The 21,914-nt window shown below is 50.4% G+C and overlaps 11 protein-coding genes across 11 annotated transcripts; 5 read left to right on the top strand and 6 right to left on the bottom strand.

Moving 5' to 3' along the window:
• Positions 1 to 176: 176 nt before the first annotated feature.
• Positions 177 to 1,482, bottom strand: P175DRAFT_0446806 (GOLPH3/VPS74 family protein; the record flags this gene model as incomplete). Its single annotated transcript, XM_040894364.1, has 4 exons — positions 177 to 227; positions 286 to 779; positions 845 to 1,091; positions 1,213 to 1,482. The coding sequence occupies 4 exons, from the start codon at positions 1,480 to 1,482 to the stop codon at positions 177 to 179; spliced, it is 1,062 nt and encodes a 353-aa protein (XP_040748517.1).
• Positions 1,483 to 2,164: 682 nt separating this feature from the next.
• On the bottom strand, positions 2,165 to 3,439 carry acpA (acyl carrier protein). The gene is made up of 6 exons (XM_040894943.1): positions 2,912 to 3,439; positions 2,809 to 2,826; positions 2,663 to 2,743; positions 2,549 to 2,597; positions 2,445 to 2,483; positions 2,165 to 2,377 (listed from the first exon to the last, which is right to left on the bottom strand). Exons 1-6 carry the CDS (start codon positions 3,128 to 3,130, stop codon positions 2,370 to 2,372), a joined length of 414 nt encoding a protein of 137 aa, XP_040748516.1. The 5' UTR covers positions 3,131 to 3,439; the 3' UTR covers positions 2,165 to 2,369.
• On the top strand, positions 3,336 to 4,598 carry P175DRAFT_0505277 (NuoI/complex I 23 kDa subunit family protein). The gene is made up of 3 exons (XM_040898055.1): positions 3,336 to 3,814; positions 3,966 to 4,231; positions 4,309 to 4,598. Exons 1-3 carry the CDS (start codon positions 3,540 to 3,542, stop codon positions 4,437 to 4,439), a joined length of 672 nt encoding a protein of 223 aa, XP_040748515.1. The 5' UTR covers positions 3,336 to 3,539; the 3' UTR covers positions 4,440 to 4,598.
• A 662-nt stretch (positions 4,599 to 5,260) lies between these two features.
• On the bottom strand, positions 5,261 to 7,610 carry P175DRAFT_0505275 (putative 60S ribosome biogenesis protein Rrp14). The gene is made up of 3 exons (XM_040898054.1): positions 7,452 to 7,610; positions 7,275 to 7,358; positions 5,261 to 7,080 (listed from the first exon to the last, which is right to left on the bottom strand). Exons 1-3 carry the CDS (start codon positions 7,464 to 7,466, stop codon positions 5,437 to 5,439), a joined length of 1,743 nt encoding a protein of 580 aa, XP_040748514.1. The 5' UTR covers positions 7,467 to 7,610; the 3' UTR covers positions 5,261 to 5,436.
• Positions 7,611 to 8,019: 409 nt separating this feature from the next.
• On the bottom strand, positions 8,020 to 8,947 carry hel10 (putative high expression lethality protein Hel10; the record flags this gene model as incomplete). Its single annotated transcript, XM_040899489.1, has 2 exons — positions 8,020 to 8,592; positions 8,649 to 8,947. 2 exons carry the CDS (start codon positions 8,945 to 8,947, stop codon positions 8,313 to 8,315), a joined length of 579 nt encoding a protein of 192 aa, XP_040748513.1. The 3' UTR covers positions 8,020 to 8,312.
• Positions 8,948 to 10,952: 2,005 nt separating this feature from the next.
• Positions 10,953 to 12,095, top strand: P175DRAFT_0447058 (mitochondrial 37S ribosomal protein uS2m; the record flags this gene model as incomplete). Its single annotated transcript, XM_040894378.1, has 3 exons — positions 10,953 to 10,983; positions 11,057 to 11,230; positions 11,317 to 12,095. 3 exons carry the CDS (start codon positions 10,953 to 10,955, stop codon positions 12,093 to 12,095), a joined length of 984 nt encoding a protein of 327 aa, XP_040748512.1.
• A 371-nt stretch (positions 12,096 to 12,466) lies between these two features.
• On the top strand, positions 12,467 to 12,922 carry P175DRAFT_0496630 (uncharacterized protein; the record flags this gene model as incomplete). Its single annotated transcript, XM_040896136.1, has 1 exon — positions 12,467 to 12,922. One exon carries the CDS (start codon positions 12,467 to 12,469, stop codon positions 12,920 to 12,922), a length of 456 nt encoding a protein of 151 aa, XP_040748511.1.
• A 151-nt stretch (positions 12,923 to 13,073) lies between these two features.
• P175DRAFT_0505271 (putative mitochondrial carrier protein (Ymc1)) lies at positions 13,074 to 14,972 on the bottom strand. Its single transcript, XM_040898053.1, has 5 exons — positions 14,805 to 14,972; positions 14,555 to 14,566; positions 14,356 to 14,492; positions 13,670 to 14,298; positions 13,074 to 13,583 (listed from the first exon to the last, which is right to left on the bottom strand). Exons 1-5 carry the CDS (start codon positions 14,905 to 14,907, stop codon positions 13,553 to 13,555), a joined length of 912 nt encoding a protein of 303 aa, XP_040748510.1. The 5' UTR covers positions 14,908 to 14,972; the 3' UTR covers positions 13,074 to 13,552.
• A 200-nt stretch (positions 14,973 to 15,172) lies between these two features.
• On the top strand, positions 15,173 to 18,716 carry P175DRAFT_0488085 (translation initiation factor 2). The gene is made up of 3 exons (XM_040895687.1): positions 15,173 to 15,276; positions 15,354 to 18,192; positions 18,291 to 18,716. The coding sequence occupies exons 1-3, from the start codon at positions 15,244 to 15,246 to the stop codon at positions 18,440 to 18,442; spliced, it is 3,024 nt and encodes a 1,007-aa protein (XP_040748509.1). The 5' UTR covers positions 15,173 to 15,243; the 3' UTR covers positions 18,443 to 18,716.
• Positions 18,704 to 19,560, bottom strand: P175DRAFT_0512594 (uncharacterized protein; the record flags this gene model as incomplete). The annotated part of the gene is given in 4 exon segments (XM_040898692.1): positions 18,704 to 18,875; positions 18,895 to 19,228; positions 19,248 to 19,381; positions 19,508 to 19,560. 4 exon segments carry the CDS (start codon positions 19,558 to 19,560, stop codon positions 18,704 to 18,706), a joined length of 693 nt encoding a protein of 230 aa, XP_040748508.1.
• Positions 19,561 to 20,127: 567 nt separating this feature from the next.
• On the top strand, positions 20,128 to 21,500 carry P175DRAFT_0505269 (EI24 domain-containing protein). Its single transcript, XM_040898052.1, has 3 exons — positions 20,128 to 20,263; positions 20,340 to 20,917; positions 20,981 to 21,500. Exons 1-3 carry the CDS (start codon positions 20,219 to 20,221, stop codon positions 21,153 to 21,155), a joined length of 798 nt encoding a protein of 265 aa, XP_040748507.1. The 5' UTR covers positions 20,128 to 20,218; the 3' UTR covers positions 21,156 to 21,500.
• The last annotated feature ends 414 nt before the right edge of the window (positions 21,501 to 21,914 follow it).

Raw genomic sequence — 21,914 nt, 5'->3', positions numbered from 1 at the left:
ACTAATTCAAAATAAACAAGGCTTCCAAGTAGCTCCCGTCACAAGCAACCTTTGATAGGATGCTTAAAGAAGAAAAAAAAAATTTAAAAGTGAAATGGTGAGAGGGAGGGCGGGGGGGGGGAAGGAAAGATGAGAAGAAGGAAAAGGGAGAGAGTAGTACAAGGGAGATAAGGGGCCTAGAGTAGGGAATCAAGTCTAGTGAAAACGCTTAGACAGGCCGCGACAATCTGTAGTCAATTAGTACTGAGTTACCAGGGAAATAGGAGGACTTTTTAAACCCCATACCTCCAATTGAAGCTCCCTGTCCTTCACTTTGCTCACTTCATCGTTGATAGCCTGCGCCAGATTGGCTCCGATGGCTTGGGAACCACCCGGTCGACGTCCAAATGGCCACTGTGAGTATTCGGCCAGCAGCTCATCTACCTGGGCAAAGGCTCTCTCGCGGGACTCGTGGCTCATTGTAACCAACGCATTTTCCAGCACATTCGCAGCGTATGCGGCGCAGACCATGGTAATGGTACGCAGATAGCGGAACTCGATATCCTCGGGGAGCCATGCATTGGCTGGGAGAATGACAGTGCGACTGGTGCAGATGTTGCGTACACGGCGGTTGAGGTCATCTTTAGCGCCGCCGTCCGCGACAGGGTGGGTAGCCATATCGAAGAGCAGGAAGTTGCGTTTCTCGGTGCGGAGGATTCCCTTGTCGACAAGGCCTTTAGCAAGGCGTTCGCGTACTTGCTTAAGCTGATAACCGATCTTCATCAAGTTCCAGGTCTCACCTGTCCAACCCCCGTCCAAGTTAGCGCATTGTGCTAAAGACGACGAGAGGTAAAGAAATACACACCACTCATCAAGTCAATCCAGGAATTGACGCTCATCTTCTCACTCGACTTCATCATCTTCAATGCCTCGTCCAGCAAGACCTCCCCTGTCAGAGTGTCGTCGATCACTTCAATCACCCGATCGGCCAGGGGAAACCGTCGTCGAGAAGAATCTTTCTGCATGCTAATCCGACCGCGGAGAGCAAGCTCAATGACGATGCATCCTCGCAAGGCGTAAGAAATATTCTCGTTCCAGAAAGATAAATAGCCCTGTAAAAATTTCCATCCCAGGGACGTGAGCCATTGATCTCGATTCGTAGTGCGCAATCATGCCCCCCTCTGGTGAGAAGAGACCCCCCCCCCCCCCCCCAAAAAACTAAAAAAAACTAACCTGCTTGTCTTTCAACCCCAGTAAAAGAACCTCTTCCATCAGTGTAAGCTTAGGCTGTTTGCTCCGTTCCTCTGTCTCGCTAATATCCCTCGGGTCGAACGCGATCTTGTGCCCATTCTCCGTGCTTGTGTACGAGGTCTCCGGGGTCCGGTTATCCATCGCAGAGCCATTTCGAGATACCGGCGAGGAGACTCTGCTGTCATCGTTCTCGTCTGGGCCAGCGGCTCGACCGCCACCTCTCCGGCGAGTCAAGCCCCCGGCTGAGGCCATTAGGATAGACGAGGGATTGGGGTCGGGGCGGGGTGACGACGAAGAAGGAGGAGGAGGAGGAGGAGGAGGAGGAGATGGTCGCGAAGAATGGTCGAATAGAAGGATATGCCACTATTTGGGTATACGCCGTAGATCTATTGGGAGACACGGTTGGAACGGTTGGAGTCAAAAGGCAGAAGATTATTCCGAAAGGGTGATGGGCGGGAAATTATCAGGGGCGGCTGAAGGAGGATGAGAACGAGGGAGACGAAAAGGTCCAGCCGAGCCCAGTCAAGTCAAAGTCGGTGAATACGAGACGGACCAGGGGAAAGATCTCGATCGGAGATTGAAACAAAGAAAGAACTGAAGTTGAAAGCTGAGAAGAGAAATTGTCAGAGGAGTTGTAGTCGTTGTCTTTGGGAAGAATAAAAATATTTCAAGGCTGCCTACGGAGTGTATATCTGGCTCTTCAACATGGTGGTTTTTTAGTTGCCCTCATCCAGTCCCCTTCAGCGGGGGATTCATATTCTTCTTCTTCTCGCTGCAGCTTCAATTTGAAACCTGAACAATTATACTGGAACATCTCAGGATTGTATTTGCCATTTCTCCCGGATTTACGTTTTAATTCACTGAGTCTCTCTCGCTGGGCTTCCCTCGGAAATCTCCTCTCATCATCTACCACCCCCCCCCCCCCAAAACAGTACTCAAATGGATCAAAATTGCATTTCAAAGTGATATACACGATATAGTAGGGTGAAACGCATCGACATGTATCAGCATACAGATTAACGTCGCCGACTACCCAGATACTCCAGCTCTAAAGAGACCAGTGTAGATGCACGCCGACCATCCCCTTCTTTTATATCTAGCCCTCCATCCAACTCCGAATCCTCGCATTACGTACATATTTAGTGGGCTAAGACCGTCAGCAATTGGACTCTAGTAGCGGATTGCCGCAAGAAGGGAGGATAATAAACGCTTACCGTCGGGCTGGGCAAGGATGTACTCGACAGCCTTGTCAACTGTACCAGAGATATCGTTAGAAAAGAAATTCTATTAGGTGGATCCCATCACACGGGATACTTACTGCTGTGGATAGTATCGGCCTCCTTGTCGGGGATCTCAATGCTGAATTCCTGTTGACAGTCAATATCATTCTTTTTTTTTTTCCCCGGACAGCACATCTCCAGCTGACTCATACCTCCTCAATAGCCATCACGACCTCAACGGTATCCAGGCTGTCAAGTCCGAGGTCATTTGAGAAGTGAGAGGCGCCGTTAATCTATTGCATTTCTCTTGTTAAGCTGATGATTCTTCACGCGACGGTCGGTAAATTGAGGGACAAACCTTGCTAGCATCGGAAACCTGTAAACCAATCATCAGTCAGTCATTCAATTCCCTGCCCTCGTCCAATTGATCGAGAAACCCCGAGAAACCAAGATTCACGCACCTTGTCGAAGTTCTTCAGCAGGTTGACTATGCGGCCCTCGACCTCGTCCTTGCTGAGACCGGCAGGGGCGGAGTAAAGTCTGACAGCCTGGAAGGCAAAGCGAGGAGCGAATTGAGCAGGGCGAGCCACAGGAGAGGCACGGATCTGGAAAGCAGCCTGAGGCTGAACGGCACGAGGCACAGAGGCCCTCAATGAGCGGACAACAGCGGAACGGAACATGATGACGGGGGGGGGGGAGTTTAGAGGAGGTCGGGGAGAGAGATTGCCTAGAGACAGATTAGAAGGAAGAACACTAGAAAGAGGAAGATTCAAAAGAGCGGAGGATACCTCGAAGAGAAAAGTCAGAGGGGGGGGAAGATGAAGATTAAGAGGTGAGGTAGAGATGGTGATGGGAGGAATTTCTGAAGTTCTGCGAGTCTCTCTCGTTCTCAATTTGGCGTTGCTGCAGTCGGCCAATCACGGGATGGGGGAAAGCAATGACCTAAGCCGAACCTGCGAAAACCAAAAGCAGTTCGAACTTCGTCAATTCTCGCCAGTGCTCTGAACCCCCCTCTCTCTCCTCTCTCCAATTGTCCCCCCCCTCTTCCATCCTCTTTATCGGTCTTCTCTCGTCCCTCTCCATCTCCAGATGGCTACCTCTAGGTCAGTCGCGAGGCTGCTCGCCTACCGCCGCCCCGTGCCCTCCGTTCTACCCTCGTCTTTCCTCTCGACCGCAAACTTCTCCTCCTCGGTGACCCGCGCAGCTACGCCAGCTGGACCTCCCCAGCCTGGCTTCCGTCTTCCTCCTCCCCGTAAATGGGATCAGGACCCGGAGTCTTCTCTCGACAAGGCCAGCAAATACTTCCTTATGGCCGAGATCTTCCGGGGTATGTACGTGGTGTTGGAGCAGTTCTTCAGACCACCGTAAGTCTCTCCATGTGCCCCCCAGCTGTCCAAGCTGGTCCATGTCAATGGCATCCTGGCGCCTGCGATGTCTCTCGTTCATGAATTGAGGGCATTGTGCGCCAATGGCGTCGTCTGAAGGGGGCTGTAGCTAAAGAAATGTCGTTGGTAGATACACCATTTTCTACCCCTTCGAGAAGGGCCCCATCTCCCCTCGATTCCGTGGTGAACACGCCCTAAGACGCTACCCTACCGGTGAAGAGCGTTGTATCGCATGCAAGCTCTGTGAAGCTATCTGCCCTGCCCAGGCTATCACCATTGAGGCTGAAGAGCGTGTGGACGGAAGTCGCCGGACGACCCGATATGATATTGACATGACCAAGTGTATCTACTGCGGCTACTGCCAGGAGAGTTGCCCGGTTGATGCTATTGTTGAGAGTATGTCTTCCTCTTCGAAATGTTTCTTTTTTTTTTTCTTTTGGATTCTTCTAGATCAATGGTTAACATGGCTCTAGCCCCCAACGCCGAGTATGCTACCGAGACCCGCGAAGAACTGCTGTACAACAAGGAGAAGCTCCTCTCAAACGGTGACAAGTGGGAGCCTGAGATTGCTGCTGCTGTTAGAGCCGATGCTCCTTACCGATAAATCACTATGCAGTTGCCTCCTCCATCTCAGACGCTTTCCTAATAATGAACAAACACATCCAAGCTCTCTCATTATATAGGACGGACGGGATTCAGGAGAGAAAAAAAAATTTCGTTACGAGGAAAAGCAAACTTTCCCACTAGATCCATGAATTGCGAGGAAATTTTTTCCCCTGCGGTTGAAGCCTTGAGTCTTCTCCGCGTTGTACATAACCCCCTCTTCCTCCTCCGTCATTGTCTTCCTCTATGCCTACTCTGTACTCGACGGATCTGTAGGCGAAGTCAGTCTACTTCCTTGCCTGCAATCCGCTCGCTAACTTCCCTTTTTTGTACCCTGTGATGTTAGAAGAAACCTTTTCTGTTTTAATTGTTTAGGGATTCAATCAATCAGTATTTTCTTTTGTTTTTGCTGTATCCAACTGATGTAGACTGAGATACCGATCTTCAACAGAATACCGAGAAGGCCGATCGATGCATCGGAAATTCCTACAACTTCTATCAATCAGATAAAAAAGAGAAGAAAGAAGAAGAAGAACCAGAAAAGAAAACTCCCTGATTTATATCAACAGGTTAAATCGCTACCAATGCAACATATGCACAGAATGGAAGAAAGATGAAAGATGAAAGAAAAGAAAAAGAAAGAAGTCAACAGAAATAAACCCCCTGGGCGACAATGAGAAAAAAGAAAAAGAAAAGGAAAAAAACCAAAAACACCAAATCTCCAGTGCCTACTTGCATATAGACAGACAACTCACAACCTCACATATTCTGCTTGACTTTTTTGTCCTCCGCGATATCAAGAAGATATTCTTTTTTTTTTTTTCCCCTTCCTCCTCCCTCTTTTCCTTGAAGGTTTCCTTGAAGGATGGAGATGAGGCGTATACACACACACATTCGTTATTAAGTACATGGTTTTGACATCCTCTTCTTCGTTCCTTTTTTTTTTTTTCTTGTAAAGAGAGTATCAACTCACACGCGAGTCACACTGGTTTGCTGATTTATTTCTTCTTTCCGCCGCCGCCGCCGCCGCCGCCTCCTCCACTTCCTCCAACCTTTGCCTTGAAGCTTCCCTCGAACCCTGGACGTGGCTTACCCTTGCCTTTGCCCTTGTTGCCGGCGCCGCCGCTTGACTTCTTGCCACCACCGCCGCCGCCGCTGCCCTTTTCTTCTCGGCGCTTGCGAAGGTTATCCTCGCGTTTCTGCTGGCGCATTTCCTTGCCCTTCTTGACGGTGTCTACACGGTCCTTCCATTCCCGCTCGGATCGCTTCTTGGCGGTTTCTTTGCGCTTCAGGGCTTTCTTGAGTAGGGAGGTGTCGTCGCGGACCCGTTCGCCGTGTGCACGCTTCTTCGCGTTAAGCCACATGTCTTTTTCTTCGATGTCGGCGCGCTGCTCATCGTTCATGCCTGCAAGCCGGGCTTTCTTGGCTTCCACGGACTTCAATGTGGATGCCGCATCGCGTGGGCCGCGGGATTCATGCTGGTCTCGCACATTTGACAAGGTAGGGTCAGCGACCTGGCCATCGGCAAAGACTACCCGGCCAAAGGCGTAGTTGGTTGCAGAGGAGCCGACGGAATCAGCGGGGGAGCGGGGGGACGCGAGCAGAGAGCCGGAGCCACCGGGGGAGAACCGTCGAGCCATGGCTTCGTCCTTCTCGCGCTGTTCCTCCTCCCTGGCCTTTTGCCGGAGGAGTTTCTTGTGTGCTTTGCGCTGCTCGGCTTTTTGTCGCCGCGCTTCGATCAGCTCTTGTCGGTTTCTGGCTGGCTTGCCATTGAGTCCGTCAGCGTGGCGGGCTGCCCGCAGCTCATCCAGGCGCTTTTGTAGCCGTTGCCTCAGCTCTTCGGGGGTGGGTTTGAGGGGTTTTAGTTCGGAGGTTGCGTTCATGGTGGCGTCGCTGGGGGCGGAGGGAGGGACAATGGATGATATGGAAGAGCTACCGGATTGGGGATTCGAGGCGTCAAAACCTGGGGAGTGGGGAGCCGACGAAGCGTCATCATCTTCGTTGTCGTTTTCGTTGTCGTCTTCTGCGTTGAAATCAAGAGCAAGACCCTCAGCAACAGCCTCGTCTTCTTCGCCATCGACTTCTTCACGACTCTCTTCTTCGGCCTTTTCCTTCTTCGAAAGTTTTTCATTGGCCTTGCTCTTAGCAGGCTTGGACTCGGCACTCGACATAGCTTCATCAGCGGCAGTAGTGTTCTTGGTATCTTTCACTCGTTGCTCTTCTTGCTTTGCCTTCCTAGCGGTATCCTTGGCCTTTTTCTTCTCCTGCTGGCTCAATTTCTTCTGTGCCTTCTTCTCCTCTCTCAGCTTTTTACGGGCCTCGGCCTCCTCCGACTTTTTAGTAGTAGCTTCATCCTGATTCGTAGTGGACTCTGCTTGCTTCTGCTTCTTAGATGCGGTATCGCCTCTTTTCATGCCCTCCCGGGGAAGTTCGGAGCCCAGATCGCCATCACCATCACCATCAGACGACCTAGCATGATCATCATCATCATCATCATTCTCATTCTTCTCTTCTTCCCGCTTGCGTTTCCGCGCATTCTCATCCATTACGTCCTTTGCGGTTTTAGCGGAGTCAGGATCCAACTTTGCTCGTTTGGCTTCACGAGCCTGTTCTTTCGTCTGCTTTTTCCGTTTCCATTGATCCTATGCAAAATATTTTGGTTAAAATAACGTAAAACCCCCGCTAGATTATGGGAACCACCCAAAAGAGGCAGAGAGGAAGAAGGGGAAGTGTGGGAGAGAGAGAAGAAAAAAAAAATAGAGAGAGGGAGAGAGCCCCCAAAAAAAAATCATTGCACAACGTAAGAAGAAAAAAAAAACCGGGGGGGAGAACATACACTTCCATCTTCGCCATAATAATATTTCGCCGGAATCAACGACAACAAGCCATCAAAGGCTTGAGCATGGCTTCGTAGCCGTTCCTAATTAACGAAAAAAAAAAAAAAAAAAAAAAAAGTTCGTCAACCTTGGATTCATTGCAACACACAATCACATTCTAGAGTTGATTGGCATACCTCGATATCATCCATGGCGGTTTTACCTGAGGGGAATTCCAGAGGTATCCAATAAGCAAAAAAAGAAAAGAAATACCACCACCACCAGACTTCCTCGACGATGCAGAGAAATAGAGGAGAGAGGAGAGATGGGGTCAGTCGAAGGAGCAAAAAACCGCGCCGATTATCTTGAAAAAATTGGGTGGGCGGTTGAAATCTTGGCATCCACTTTTTCTCCGCTCGGTTGTGCTTCACCGCCTACCTATTTGGGGGGTTGGGTGGGCGGTGAGACCTACAGTGTATTTAAGGTAATCTTTGACTTGAAGCTGATGGAGTTAGTTATATTTGGATTAGATTTGTATTTAGGTAGGTTTTTATTAATGCTCTGGAAGGGGAGATAGATAGATATTGTCTCATTTGGGGTGGTTTATATGTTGTCTATCACAAGGTTGGTGTAGAACTTGGGTGCTGCCTAACATCTATATCATGTCGGTATTAACATAAGCTATCGAGGATGGTGTCTAGATCAAGAGAGGTCATGCCCTAAAAGAATGATTCTTGAAAAAAGCTGTCACTATTCATAAAAAGTCTGCATTTATTGTAGAACTCGAAAGGGGACGGCACGCAAATCTATGAAGATAACTAGGGATATAGCATCGACATTGGAAAAAAGTTTCAAAAAGTATATTCAAGAAACGATCTCATGGGGGAAAAAAGGTCAAGCCCAGTCATTCTAGCAGCACGACCAATCGAAATACTCAAAGAACACAAAACAGTATTAATCCACAAATCATAACCTCATGATGAAACCCAGTAAGTAGATAAACAGAGGACAAAAGCTAGAAAGGAAATGCAGGCCGCGGACAGAGAGAGCGTGCACGCTTATTTCTTGAAGAAGCTGCCGAGCGAGTCCATCTTGCTGGCGTTACCCTGAGAGTACTGAGAACCGCCGTAGTAAGGATCTTGTTGTTGAGCCTCATCCTTGTGCTTTCTGTTCTTGATTGCATCCTCGGCAAGACTGCCGACGATGGCTCCGCCAATAGTTCCGAGAAATCCGTGGTTGACCTTGTGGCCGGCAAAGGCACCTGCTAGTCCACCAGCAACGGCACCACCGATACCACGCTCGCCATCCTGGGCTCCACCGGGGCCACTTTCGCCATACCTATTCGATTGGTTAGTTGCAAATTCACTTTGCAGGACCAAAAGGGGGAAACATACTGGGGCTGCTGTTGTTGCTGTCCGTACTGGTCCTGACCATACTGGGGCTGCTGGTTGTACTGGTTTTGCTGTTGTTGCTGAGGCTGCTGGCCGTAGTAGTCATTGGAAGCCCCGCGTTGCTCGCCGTACTGGGGCTGCTGGTTGTAGGACTGGTCGTACTGAGGCTGTTGGCCGTAGCCCTGCTGCTGACCGTAGCCCTGCTGGTGGGAGTAACCATCCTGCTGGTACTGACCCTGCTGACCCTGCTGGCCGTAGCCGCCGTACTGCTGGTTGTACTGATTATCGTAAGGGCCAGACATGGTTGGGTTGTGTAGTGGTAGTGGTAGTGAGGTTGTGAGAAGGAGGGATGAGGATGAGGGAAAGTAGGAGACGATGCTTGTTGGAAGAAGAGTCAAGTGGATGGATGGATGATGAATAGAAGACAAGAGACCTGAAGCAGTGGGTTCGAGTCCCCTTTTATAGTAGTAAGATATTTAGCTCCTGGTGGGCGAGTAAGATGATCTGGCAATAATGGTAGAAGAGGGACAGTTCGTTCATGACCCCACCAAAGCTGAGAAATCGCCGCCTGCGCCGCCGAATAATACGGTGATTCCCGACAATACCAGGTGGAAATACGGTCCTCGAACAGGCGCAGCAACTGGGATTCCCCAACTGTACTCCGTAATGCGTAATCTTGGTCTGCGAATAGGTTTGGCACTAGCGTAATAAATTCTGTTCTGCATACCAGAATTATCTCCGCTTGGTGGGGTTTGTGGCTGGGCACTCGTACCTACTACCTAGTGCGATCATTGCCGCCCGTGCTTACAGGGCTGAGACCAGCAGGACTACTCTGATCTAGGCAGTAGACCATTCTAATCATGGCTCTGGTTTTCTATGCTATGGACTAGAGAAAATCCCATGCTTCGTAGCTTACACAATAATCCTGGGTTAACTTTCGCATCATCTTATCGATCTGTCAACATGGCGGATGTCGCTGAGTACGGCTGTTCCGGGAGACATCAGGCTCAAGTCGGGTGACGTTAGCGTGTTACTGCATTACATACCTTACAGAAAGTTACGCGATCATTACGCGGAGGCCTGGGTTTGCATAGCCACATGTGGCTCAGTTGCATATATTGCCTCCAGGCACGGAGTACTCTGTAGACTGTGCTAGAATATGACTAGACTACCCAGTTAGGTATGGCCCAGGGCTGTGTCAACAGATAGCGCTGGAAACTACCAATAATAGAGCTATTAATATCTTGAGTCCTTCGAAAAGCTTCGACCGTACTTCTATGAACTCATCATGTTGAAATCTTCAAATTCTTGGGATAAGTGGCGGTCCTCGGGAATAAATCAGGCAACGAGATTCCCAACCTCAGTTTTGCAGCAGTTGCAATTCGAAGAACCAATGAATTCTTGCCGGGATTTCCGTTGCCCAGCGCAATCATGCATAACCCCTTCTTGGCATTACCATCATTGATTCATGATTTCTTGCCTACGGAGTAGAATCAAGTGTGGGGACGGGGGGAAGAGAGGACTCCCTCATACACCGCCTCATTCTGGACAAGATTAGAATCGTCTACCTTCAACAACAAATCCCAGCACGACTTGGGTCTTTCAATCTGCGGTCTACGCGGTGCTTGATTTCCTTGAAAATCGAATGTGTGTCCATATTGCTGACATGGGGTTTGTCCAGCCGCAGATTTCGGAGTCGCTTTTGCAATGACGTCCTGAAGGCAGAGCGAAAAAAAAAAAAATAGTATATTTGTATAGCCACATTTTATTTTGATGGCAATGTCTTTCTCCGCTGGCTTGATGCAGACTTGAACCTACTAGCCTCTAGAGACCTTGTCACTGCAGGTGGTTGCACCCAGTGGATGTGAAGTCTGGACGTTGCCCAACGCCATGCCAGGCAGGCTGTGAGGGGAAACATGGTTGTCAAAACAGCAGCTGTCACACCTCTTTCATACTATCAACACTTCTATAGCATCTCGGCTCAAGACTTGAGAATCATCATGATGATTTTTATACTCCCAGTGGGCTCAGCCAACCCTCGGAGTTATAGCTCGTACCCCAGACAACAGACTCAGCCCTACCCGGACCCTGCATGCTCCTTCTTAGCCACTTATAAACACTGTAATAGAGAAACGACAATGCTTGATTTCTTCTTATACTCGTAAGTTGTGGATGGGACCAAAACGGACTAGCGCATATGTTCATGCCTCAGGCACCACAAGCCAAGCCAACATCAAAAGTTCGAGCGGAAAGATCTCCTACGAGAACTGCTACTAGAGTCCCAAGTCCCAGCCAACACAGTGCAATATGATTGTCCGGCAATTATGCGTGCGGCAGAGTGAGTACTTGGATACATTGTACTGAATCGACAACTTTTGAACAATGTCATTGCTAACTCTTCCTTGTTGCAGGCCGCCAGCTCCTCGCCTGCAACCGCCAGGCCCTCATCCTGAGGAGGTTTTCCTCGACCGAGACAACTGTCGATGCTCCAGTCCGAGGTGCCCAGACCCTTCTAGAGTTTAGCACAGCATCGGAGTCCGTACGGCTGGCTGCACAAGAGGCCTGGAGCAAAGCAGAGGAACGACGTGAGCGACTACAATTCTTTTTCTTTCCGCGGGCGACCCCGTGCCATTCCATTAAACTAACCATGCCATTTCTGGGTATTGTTTAGGACACGCATTTCGCGGCCTCGGTAGCGTTGTCAGAAACGCTTACAAGCCGGAGGACACCATCCAAAACCCTCCCACCCCTTCCGCCGTCACCCTCGAACTCCTCCTCGCATCGCAGACCCACCTTGGCCACTCGACCTCCCGCTGGAACCCTCAAAACTCCCGCTATATCTTCGGTATCCGGGATGATATCCATATCATCTCGCTGGACGTGACGGCGGCGTACCTCCGCCGCGCCGCCAAAATTGTCGAGGAAGTTGCTGCCCGCGGCGGACTGATTCTCTTCGTCGGCACCCGGAAGGGCCAGAAGCGCGCCGTCGTCCGCGCTGCCGAGCTCGCCAAGGGCTACCATATCTTCGAGCGCTGGATCCCCGGCAGCTTAACCAACGGCGAGCAGATTCTGGGCCATTGTGAAACGAAAGTCGTCAACGCGATGGACGAGGAACTCCCCCATTTCAAGGACAACCTGACGGATCGGGCGGCGCTGAAGCCCGATCTCGTGGTCTGCTTCAACCCGCTGGAGAATGTCGTGCTGCTACACGAGTGTGGGCTGAATAATGTGCCGACCATTGGTATTATTGATACCGATGCGGATCCTACGCGCGTGACGTATCCGATTCCTGCCAACGACGACAGTCTGCGCTCTGTTGGTGTTATTGCCGGGGTTTTGGGCCGGGCCGGTGAAGCTGGTCAAAAGAGGAGACTTGAGAGCGCGCAGAAAGGGGAACTCACTTACAAGCCGGTGCATATTGAGGAGCTGACTGGCTCACTTGATAACTAAGGCATTGGTTGTTTTTCGCTTTCTTGGGATGTCTCTCCGGGTGTTTGAATCAATCTTGGGATTGTACTGTATAGAGTACTGTAAGCTTTACCTCTTAGTAGTATGGGTGTTTCCATTTTTAAATGTCCACTGTATTATCAAATTCTGGAGCTATTTTATTTATTTATCCTTTCATTTTCGTTTTTCATTTTCTGGTTGATGCTGGACCTTTTCCCCTTCGTTGCATTGAAGCATGACGATAACATATATAGCCATGCATGATATGCGTTATATGGCCTAGATCCTCTTGAGTTCACACTAGCACCTCGTGTTTGACTTTCAAATATGACTCCGCACTGCGAGTCCCGGTCTTCAATACCTTTTCATTCACCATGGATGTCCGCTCTCCGTCAAATGGGTCTCCTACCTCCGCCCAGCTACCTCCCATCCCAATTCGGTCCCCCATCGAAGTCATCGAAAACCTACGGTCTCTTTACTCCAAGGACAACATTGAGTTGTTCCGAGCTGCTCTAGACTCCGGCTGTTCACCCGATCGCTTCGATATTCGCGACCTGGATACGATCATGATGGACGCTGCCCGCAAGGACGCACCAATCTCAATCATTAGACTCTTGCTAGACCGCGGAAGCAATGTTCAAGAAGGACAAGTCCTCCTCCTCCACGCCCTTGAGCGGGGATCAGAAACCATCCAAGTTCTGCAGCTCCTGCTGGCGGAAGGTGCTCCGATAAATAATGACAATGTAATCAGAACCATTACGCTTCTTGGAGGCTTTACTCTTTTATGGGTTCTCGGGACAAGTTCTCCACAAGGCTGTAGAAAAGCGTGATCAAGCTGAACGTCGTCCGTTTTCTGGTCCAGGAAGGGATAAACCTGGGCATCAAGGACGCAAGGGGCCGGACGGGCTTTGGATTGTGCCCGGGGGGTTTCAAGAAAGATGGAATCGTGGAAATGATTGAGAAGAGGGGTCATTTGCTTAATATCCAATAAAACAAAATAATTTATATAGATCTAGGAATTACACATCTGCCTATGTAGTTCTCTCAGATCTGGCCATTACATGGGAAGCACGAGCATTAAAATCTGCGATAGGTTCAATTATCCAAGGAAATGAATTGACTAGGGCATATCCTGTTTGCAAAGGAAAGATCACTAGATCAGTGTAACTGTATGATGCTAACTCTTTGTATAGTGGTTAAGCAAGCAACGCCATGTTTTATTAAGCCCGCTTACCCAGATCATCCTGAATTCCAGGAGTTTAGTAAGCAATCTGGTATGCTTAGGTTGGGGGGGCCAGTGATCAGATCTGGTGCTTAGATCAAGCCCAGTGAGTGAAATGTTTGATTGTATAATGATCACTGATCAGCTCAGGTCGGTCAGGGGGAGCAAAAGCGGCGAGGGGTGCTAGAATGGAAGGAGAGCGCCAGGAATTGCTAGACATTATCCAGGACAGATGCATTTAACCCATAGCTCTCATGGCAAGTTCAACACTAAATGTCTAGAGTCAGTCACTTATCTCAATTTACTAAGAGGAAAGGAATTGGGAGGGAAAAAAAAAAAAAAAAAAAAAACTTACACAGCGAAGGTTCCCGCTGAAACTGGCATAGCCCTGAGAAGAGTCGGTCCGATACCTTTCCAGAACCCACCGAGTCCCTCGGCAACATACGTCTTCTTAAAGCAGTCTCTCATGCTCTTGAACTGCTGCTGTGCGCCGAATCCGTCGCACTGCATCTTGCTCTTCACCACGTCGAAGGGATAGCTGCTCAGCCAGAGAGCTTCACCGGCCAAACCACCGTAGGCAGCAACCTTGAGACTGGAGATATCCTCGCGCTTAATGTTGTTGCGCTTCGCGTCCAGGTTCATCATGTACTCGAAGGCCAGGAACCACATGCCATATGCTTGGACTTCCCGGAGGTAGGTGACGGCCTGGCCGCGGTAGAGGCCGCGGAGGACACCACCCTGGGAGGAGAGCTTGCGGATGCAGTCCAGAGGACCGCTATAGAGTCGGTCTGCGCCGTGGGGTTGGGTCTGCAGACGGATACGGACATGTTCGATGGGTCCCGCGAGGACAGAGTTGGTGAGACCCGCGAAACCTCCAGCAAGGTAGTACTGGCCATAGGAGAGGGTGCTGTCGGCGTACTTCTTCTTGTTGAGTTCCTCAATGCGTCGGCGGGCCTCGTGGAAGGCTCCAAATTGCACGCTGACCTGGTAGGGTATTAGTATGGTGGTGGTGTGTGACACAGGGAACAGGGAAGGACATACACAGGCGCCAATTCCAATCAATGGGGTCAGGGTTCCTTTATAGAAAGCGAGAGGACCCTCCTTCTTGAGAATTTGCGTGGCACCGTCCAGGGCGCTTGAGTATTGAGAAGAGGTTTGCAATCGGACCTTGACGATATCTGCGGGGTGTTAGATTGGCCGTGAGGGGGAAATTTCAAGGGCCACGAAATGGAGTACACACCGAAAGGCTGACCTGTTAAGAAGTTAGCTACCGTCAAATTGAATAATTAAAATACGAGGGAGAAAAAGAATGCTGGTTCTGAAGGTCTCATAATGGACCCCGCACGGCGCTGCTCTGTACCTGGACGGAGATCCATCCTACGATTGGGGCAGAGCGGGGTTGATCGAGAAAGAAACAAAGCAGAAAGGGAGAGATGGGAGAGACCAAAGAAACCAGATATCAGGACAATCCCAACCCCGATAGAACATACCGAGAAGAACCTGCGCAATACCACCAGCAGCACCCGCGGCCAAATCCTTGAGGGTGCGCAAGGCATCCACAGGGTCATCCTCCAAGATGACCTGGGGCTCCATTTCAACGAGGGAAGAGACAAAGAGACGGGAAAACCAGGAGCAATTGGAAAGAACACTAGACAGAGCGAGAGAGGAGAGGAGAGGAGAGGAGAGGAGATGCTTTAGTATCAAAAAACAAAAATATTCCCCATTGTCCGTCTCCAAATATCGCGCCTCCGATTCGGCGGAGACGCCGACGCACGTGAGGCGGGCGGGAAACCTGCGAAATCTGGCGGAGTTTTTCCTGCTCAGGTTGTGGTTTTCCGGAGTTACTGGAGAACGTCCCGAGGGAAAAAAAAAAAAAGAAGGAAAGACTGGGCGGAGCTCCAGTAGACCTCTAATACAGCATCAGCCATTATGCACAGGCTGCACAGGCATACCATCGTGCAGGTGATTTCTCTCCCCCCAGGTTGTTGTACTGTTGTTGGGTTGATTGATAGCTGACTCCGTTCTCACCCATCCCGCAGCTCTCCCGTCGTCATACTGTCCATTGGCCTGGTGCAGCTAGACTTACAGATACAGCCGTTTCGCGGGAAGAATCCTACATTCGACGACAACACTTCCATTCTTCCCTTCCAGCCTTCAATCCATCCGACGACTCGTCAAATGGCAATGCTGGCGGAGCAGCATCTGCTGCTACCTCCACCACCCCAAGCGTAAAGCCAAAGTTTGGCGGCCGCTGGGGCACTCGATCATCAACACCAACAATCGCAGCCCTTAGCCCGGAGGAACAGGCAATTCGGAATGCTCTGCTCGCGAAGACTGCCAGCCAGCAGCAGCAGCGACGACAACAACAAGAACAAGAACAACAACAACAACAACACCGGCGGCGGCGACAACACTCGGAAAAACCAGAATCAGCACGATCACACTCCACTCATACAGCACGCCCTGGAGAATCGCATGGCACCAAGTTACCTCATGATGCCTCTCGATTGCCGAAGCCACGCGATCACTTTCGAAACTCACGACGGCCTTGGCATGTTGGCGAAAAGGAAAGCCAGTCACTACAGCCCGACAAAGCACATGATTTGAAGCCTCCAATACCAACCAGCTTGCGTTCGAAAGATTGGAAGTGTCCCGACTGTCATTTTGAGTGCTTCGGAAAGCACCGGTTTTGCCCCCGATGCAGAGGACGGCGACCGATCCCAACATCGCAGTCGTTGCCTGTATATAATTCTACCCCGGGAGAGTCCATTGTAATCCGCAAGCTCACCCAAACTCCCAGTCTTGAAGTGAATGATGAGACTGGAGATGACTTGAGAGAGTTATCATTCCGGAAGTTCTCGGCTCAGCAAGGCAGATTTGCAGGGGCCCGCCCTATCGTCCCGCCCGCGTCCCAAAAAGAGAGAAAGGAGAAGGAATTCGAAGCCCCTCGCCACCAGGAGCCCAAACCTGAGCCCGATCCCGAACCCAAGGAAAAAATAACTGCGGATCCGTGGTCGTGGGATTCGTCGTCTTTGGAGAGACTCCGGCTCCATGACGAAAATGCCACCCAGGGGAAACCTTCAAAGCGTCGGGATGGCCGTCGGCAGCGGGGAACCAAGGGTGACGACGAAGAGTTTGATGAAGACGAGCACCGTCGCCGCCGTGAGGATCGAAAACGTTCAAAGAAGGGCAAATCCCGGCCGAAGGAAGTGGAAGCTGCCCCCAGCCCGCTGTATCTTCCCGAGTTTATCAGCGTTAGTAACCTCGCCGACGTGATCGGCATTCGACCCGCGCAATTCGTCCAGCGGATGGAAGAGATGGGGTTTGAAGATGTTACGTATAGCCATGTCCTCGATGCCGAGACCGCTGGTCTAGTGGCCACCGAGTTCAACTTCGAACCTATCTTTGAGACCGGCGATAATGACCTGACGTCTGCACCTGAACCCGACGACAAGACCGATCTGCCATCTAGACCTCCGGTTGTAACGATCATGGGCCATGTGGACCATGGTAAAACCACCATTCTGGATTGGCTTCGAAAGTCTTCCGTCGTGGCGTCGGAGCATGGTGGTATCACACAACATATTGGAGCTTTCTCCGTAGCCATGCCATCTGGGAAAACAATCACATTCTTGGATACCCCTGGCCACGCGGCCTTTCTGGAGATGCGACGTCGCGGTGCAGACGTAACCGACATTGTGGTTTTGGTGGTTGCGGCAGACGACAGCGTGAAGCCCCAAACGATTGAGGCCATCAAACACGCCACCGGGGCCAAGGTTCCTATCATCGTTGCAATCAGCAAGATTGACAAGGAGAGCGGGAACCCTGAAAAGGTGAAGCAAGACCTTTCCGTCCATGGTGTTCACGTAGAAGACTACGGCGGCGATGTTCAGGCCATCGGCGTCAGTGGAAAGACGGGCCAGGGCATGTTGGAGCTAGAAGAAGCTATTATCACGCTTTCTGAAGTCTTAGATCATAGATCTGATCCTCATGGCGTTGTCGAGGGATGGGTGATTGAAGGAACTACCAAGACCTACGGCCGTGTAGCAACTGTGCTTATTCGACGAGGCACTCTACGACCAGGTGATATCATCGTCGCAGGCACGACCTGGGCTCGTGTCCGCACGCTCAGGAATGAAGCTGGCGTCCCCCTTGACGAAGCTACCCCTGGTATGCCCGTTGAAGTGGACGGCTGGAGGGAACAGCCTGCTGCAGGCACTGAGTTCCTGGAGGCCTCGGATGAACAGCACGCCAAGGAAGTTGTGGACTATCGACAAGAACGGTCTGAGACCCAGAAGCTGTCCCAAGACATGGCAGCTATCAATGAAGCTCGTCGTGAACTGCTCGAGAAACGACGACAGGAGGAAGAGGGCACTGACTCTGTGGAGGAGGCACCGTCTGGCCCCAAACCCATCCATTTTATCATCAAAGCCGACGTGGGCGGATCAGCGGAAGCTGTGCTCAACTCCGTCACCGCGGTGGGAAACAACGAAGTCTTTGCTAACGTGCTCCGTTCCGAGGTGGGACCGATCAGCGAGTTTGATATTGAGCATGCGGCCTCGGCCAACGGCCATCTTATCAATTTCAACCTGCCGATTGACCCTACCATGTCACGCATGGCTGAGGCGCGCGGGGTCGGAATCATGGATCACAACATTATCTATAAACTCATTGATGATGTCAAGGATACGCTGAGTGAGCAGCTAGCTCCTTTGGTCACCCAGCGCGTCACGGGAGAAGCTGAAGTCGGTCAAATTTTCGAGATTACCCTCAAGGGACGCGAAAAGACGTCGATTGCGGGATGCAAGGTGCGAAACGGACTGATCAACCGAGCCAGAAAGGTCCGCGTGTTGAGAGGACAGGAGACGATATATGACGGTATGTTTTTTTTTTTTTTTTTTTTTTTTCCCTCGTTTCACTCTACCGAAACAACAAAAAAAAAAAAAAGAAAGCCTCCACTAATACCTACGCTACAGGCTCAATTGTATCCCTCAAGAACGTCAAGAAGGACGTTACGGAAATGCGCAAAGATACTGAATGCGGTATCGGTTTCGAGAACTGGACTGGCTTTGCAGTCGGCGACCAAATTCAATGTTACGAGGAGCTTTACGAGAAGAGACACCTATGATTGTTATTATCCTATCCTATCCTGACCCCGACTAGTTTGATACCTTCTTGCGATCCTGGCTTAGGGTCGCTGTATTTTTTTATCGCTTACACTTTATTTTTGTACAAAACATTAAGGATCTGGGTGATTTACACTTTAATATACAATTCTGGGACGGGACATTTAAGAAGCATAGAACTACTGTATACTACTCTACTATATTACATTATGACTACACAATACGCAATAGAGAGAGAAAGAAAGAGAGAGAGAGAGAGAGACCTATTTAGTCTTCCATCTCACCCTCCCAACCCATCTCGCCCAATCCCTCACATCCTCCCTCTCCATAATCCTCTCCATAATCCTCTCCACAGGGAACCACTCCCTAGCCAACTCCTCATTACTCGCCACGCGATGCACGAACCTGTGACACGCCCGACAAAGCCACGCCACACTATTCAGCATGCACTCACTCCTCCTGCCAGCCCCTCTTGCGGACCTTCGCGTGCACCCCGCGCGGAATCAAATGATGATACGACAGCGGGATCCAGTCCCGCGCGCAGATCTCGCAGGGCGTCGGTGCGTGTCGTGGCCCAGGCTGGGGGCGGGCGCGCGTCACGGCCGGAATATAACTCGTTTTTAAGACCCGGCTCAGGAACGAGGCCGGGTCGAGGGCGGAGTCTGGCATATGTATATTGTTTTTCTGGTTATAGAGCATGTAGATGTGCTGTTGAGGGTGGGTTATCAGAAGATTAGAAAGGCGTGTGTGTGTGTGTACATCGATGAATTCGGCAAGTTCTTCAGGATCTCCTCGACGAGAGGCTACATACAGAGTCGGTTTCTGCTTTGGTTTCTGGACTCCTGGTCTCCTTTTTAGCAGTGCTCTTGGACTTATCCTGGCTGGATCCGGCGACGATGATGCTCGACACGCACTCGCGGAAGACTGGGTAGTTGGCCTCGCTTGGCTCCGAAGATGCCCCATTTAGTCCGTGATCTTACTTGTCTTCATCGAAAGCTGTCGAGTCTGAGCCCGCTCCACAGGCTTAGGAGAGCCGACAGAGTTTTACGAGATGCTGCACACCTCACATTTCCCGAAGCACAGGCTGGTCAGCCTTTCTACAAATAGTTATCGCAAGCATTTTGACCAGAGGAATTTATAATTTGGGGCTCATGACTGTTAAGATGCTAAGAAAAATTTTTTTTTCTGTCTTCTCCTCCTCCTCCTCCTCCTCCTCCCCCCATGGTTAGGCATCGTTCGACAGCGACGATATACGGGAAATACGAGGCGCTGGATTCGAAACCGATATCTTGACCATAATTTAAACCGGGTTACTGGTCGATTGACAATAAAAGAAGAAGTTGAGGCAAGGTGATGTACTACTGAAGATATTTCCAAACGCTCCACGCTGAAGAAAGAAGAATTTGGGGTAAGTCAGCAGAGATGCTCTGACCTTCTATTTCCCCTCCAGATGGTCCATTGATAACGTAGACCTCAGAGTGAATAAGAAGGTGTGATCAGTAATGGAGAGAAAGAAGAAAGAAGATGAGAAGAACGGAAGAAATCGTGGGTTTTTATACCCTCCCGGACTGACCGCCTTGTTATCGATAAGGCACCAATCAAAATAGTTGGATTCTGCTTCTTCTGCTTCTTCTTCTTCTTCTTCTTCTTCTTCTTCTTTCATTCCAGACAGGCAACTATTTTCAATCCTTTAACAGTTCATTCTCCTTCCACCCAGTGCAGTTTTGTGGTCATTGGGCCTTTTCATTCATTTCTGGATTCTTCTGGTTGCAGCAGCTATGCCCTTGGATCTGAGCAAAGCTGCCTGGCTCTACCCTCTCCGCGTATGCCTACTCTCCTAACCTACCGAGTGATCGAGGACGACCCTGCCTCGAGACTAACGACCCTGGGTGTGCGTAGGGCATCTACTATTTTTTGTCGCATCGGTTCCTCTGGCCATTGTTCAAAACTCGTCTAATTCCGATCGTTCTACTTTCAGCCTTCATCTATACCCTCCTGTTCCTCTTCGCATATTTACCGCAAGTCGCCTTTCTCGCCATCTTCCAGGGCGCGGGTGCGTGGGTCAATGGCGCTTTCCTAGTCTTGGGAGAAGGGGCCGCAATTGTGGCGGCGCTGTTCGAGGCCTTCTTTGTTGACGAAACTCTGGTGGATATCTTCGATGCTGTCATGGTCAGCGAAGGCCAGGGCGAGCTGGTCGCCTCGTCCCGCGTGCTGTATCCCCAAGGCGATGACGTTGTCAAGCGACTGGGCAAACCTACCCACAGTGCTGTCTATGCTCCCTTTTCCCTGCGACAAATCCTGGAGTTTATCTTCCTCCTCCCGTTGAACTTCATCCCCGTGGCTGGCGTTCCCATGTTCCTGGTCCTGACTGGATATCGGGGAGGTCCTTTCCATCACTGGCGATACTTTCAGCTACTGGATCTCAGCAAGCAACAAAGAAAGGAGCGGATCCGCAAACGCCAGTTGCAGTACACAACGTAAGACCCTTTTCCCTACGGGTTCTATTCTCATTAGTTGCCCTTCTAACAGCCAAGGTATAGTTTCGGAACCGTAGCTTTGGTCCTGCAACTGATTCCCGTGCTGTCCATGTTTTTCCTCATGTCAACCGCTGTTGGGGCTGCTCTTTGGGCTGTGGAGATGGAAAACAAGCGTGATCTCTTGGGGAGACGATGTGATCGTACAGAAAACTACCGGGATGATGGTGATATGCTATGATTTGGAATTGAGCAACCTTATTTTCAGTTTTATACTCTGTACCAATGGAAAGAAAAAGGGCAAATGATCATTCAGTCAGAACCCGGAGTTGACTTTCCTGCTGACCGTGTTTTAACACGTAGAAAGATCGCCATCCTTGTCTGATCGCTGCCCTGCCCAATATTCAGCCAAAGCCTCGAGGGGCTCTAAAGGGGGCAATCTTCGCGTAGGATAGACATCTTGGTTACACAGCTGAGAGGAATCAGCAGCCACCAGCCTCCAATTAGGAACCTGGGATAAAATTCAACGTGGGTGTATTAATATTTTCTGAGGCCAAGGGGTGACGCTTCCCCACGTGACCCTTTCATTTCCCCAATTCGTCCACCTGGTGAAGCTTCAAAATACAAAGCCAGAAAAAACTCTCTCTATCCATCCAAATTTCAGGCTATATTTCGGGTTCGGGTTCGTAAAGCAACCATACCCCGGGAATGGACCCGATCACCTCCGCTCGTCGATGATCCTCAGTTCTCAGGGCTCCAGGCTCCTGCATCCGGAACGGCTGGAGTCCAGCCCAGTCCCAGCCCTGCAGTCAGCTAATCTCCACCACAAGCAAGATTGCATCCCACATCCCTTGATGTCTCAACAGTTGCGGAGTCGTGTGGAGTAGACTCAAGACTAGCGAACTTCGCCAGACATGACATGATTTATTTTACCTCCAGGCAAACCGTCGATCAGGATTTGCTAAGCGTTTCCAGAAGCCTCCTCTTTCCGGCACTTACT

The sequence above is a fragment of the Aspergillus ochraceoroseus genome, assembly GCF_002846915.1.
Source record: "Aspergillus ochraceoroseus IBT 24754 chromosome Unknown P175scaffold_12, whole genome shotgun sequence".
In the NCBI taxonomy this organism is placed as follows: domain Eukaryota; kingdom Fungi; phylum Ascomycota; class Eurotiomycetes; order Eurotiales; family Aspergillaceae; genus Aspergillus; species Aspergillus ochraceoroseus.
Note: the sequence above shows the minus strand (reverse complement) of the source record. Positions and strands in the feature narration are given on the sequence as shown.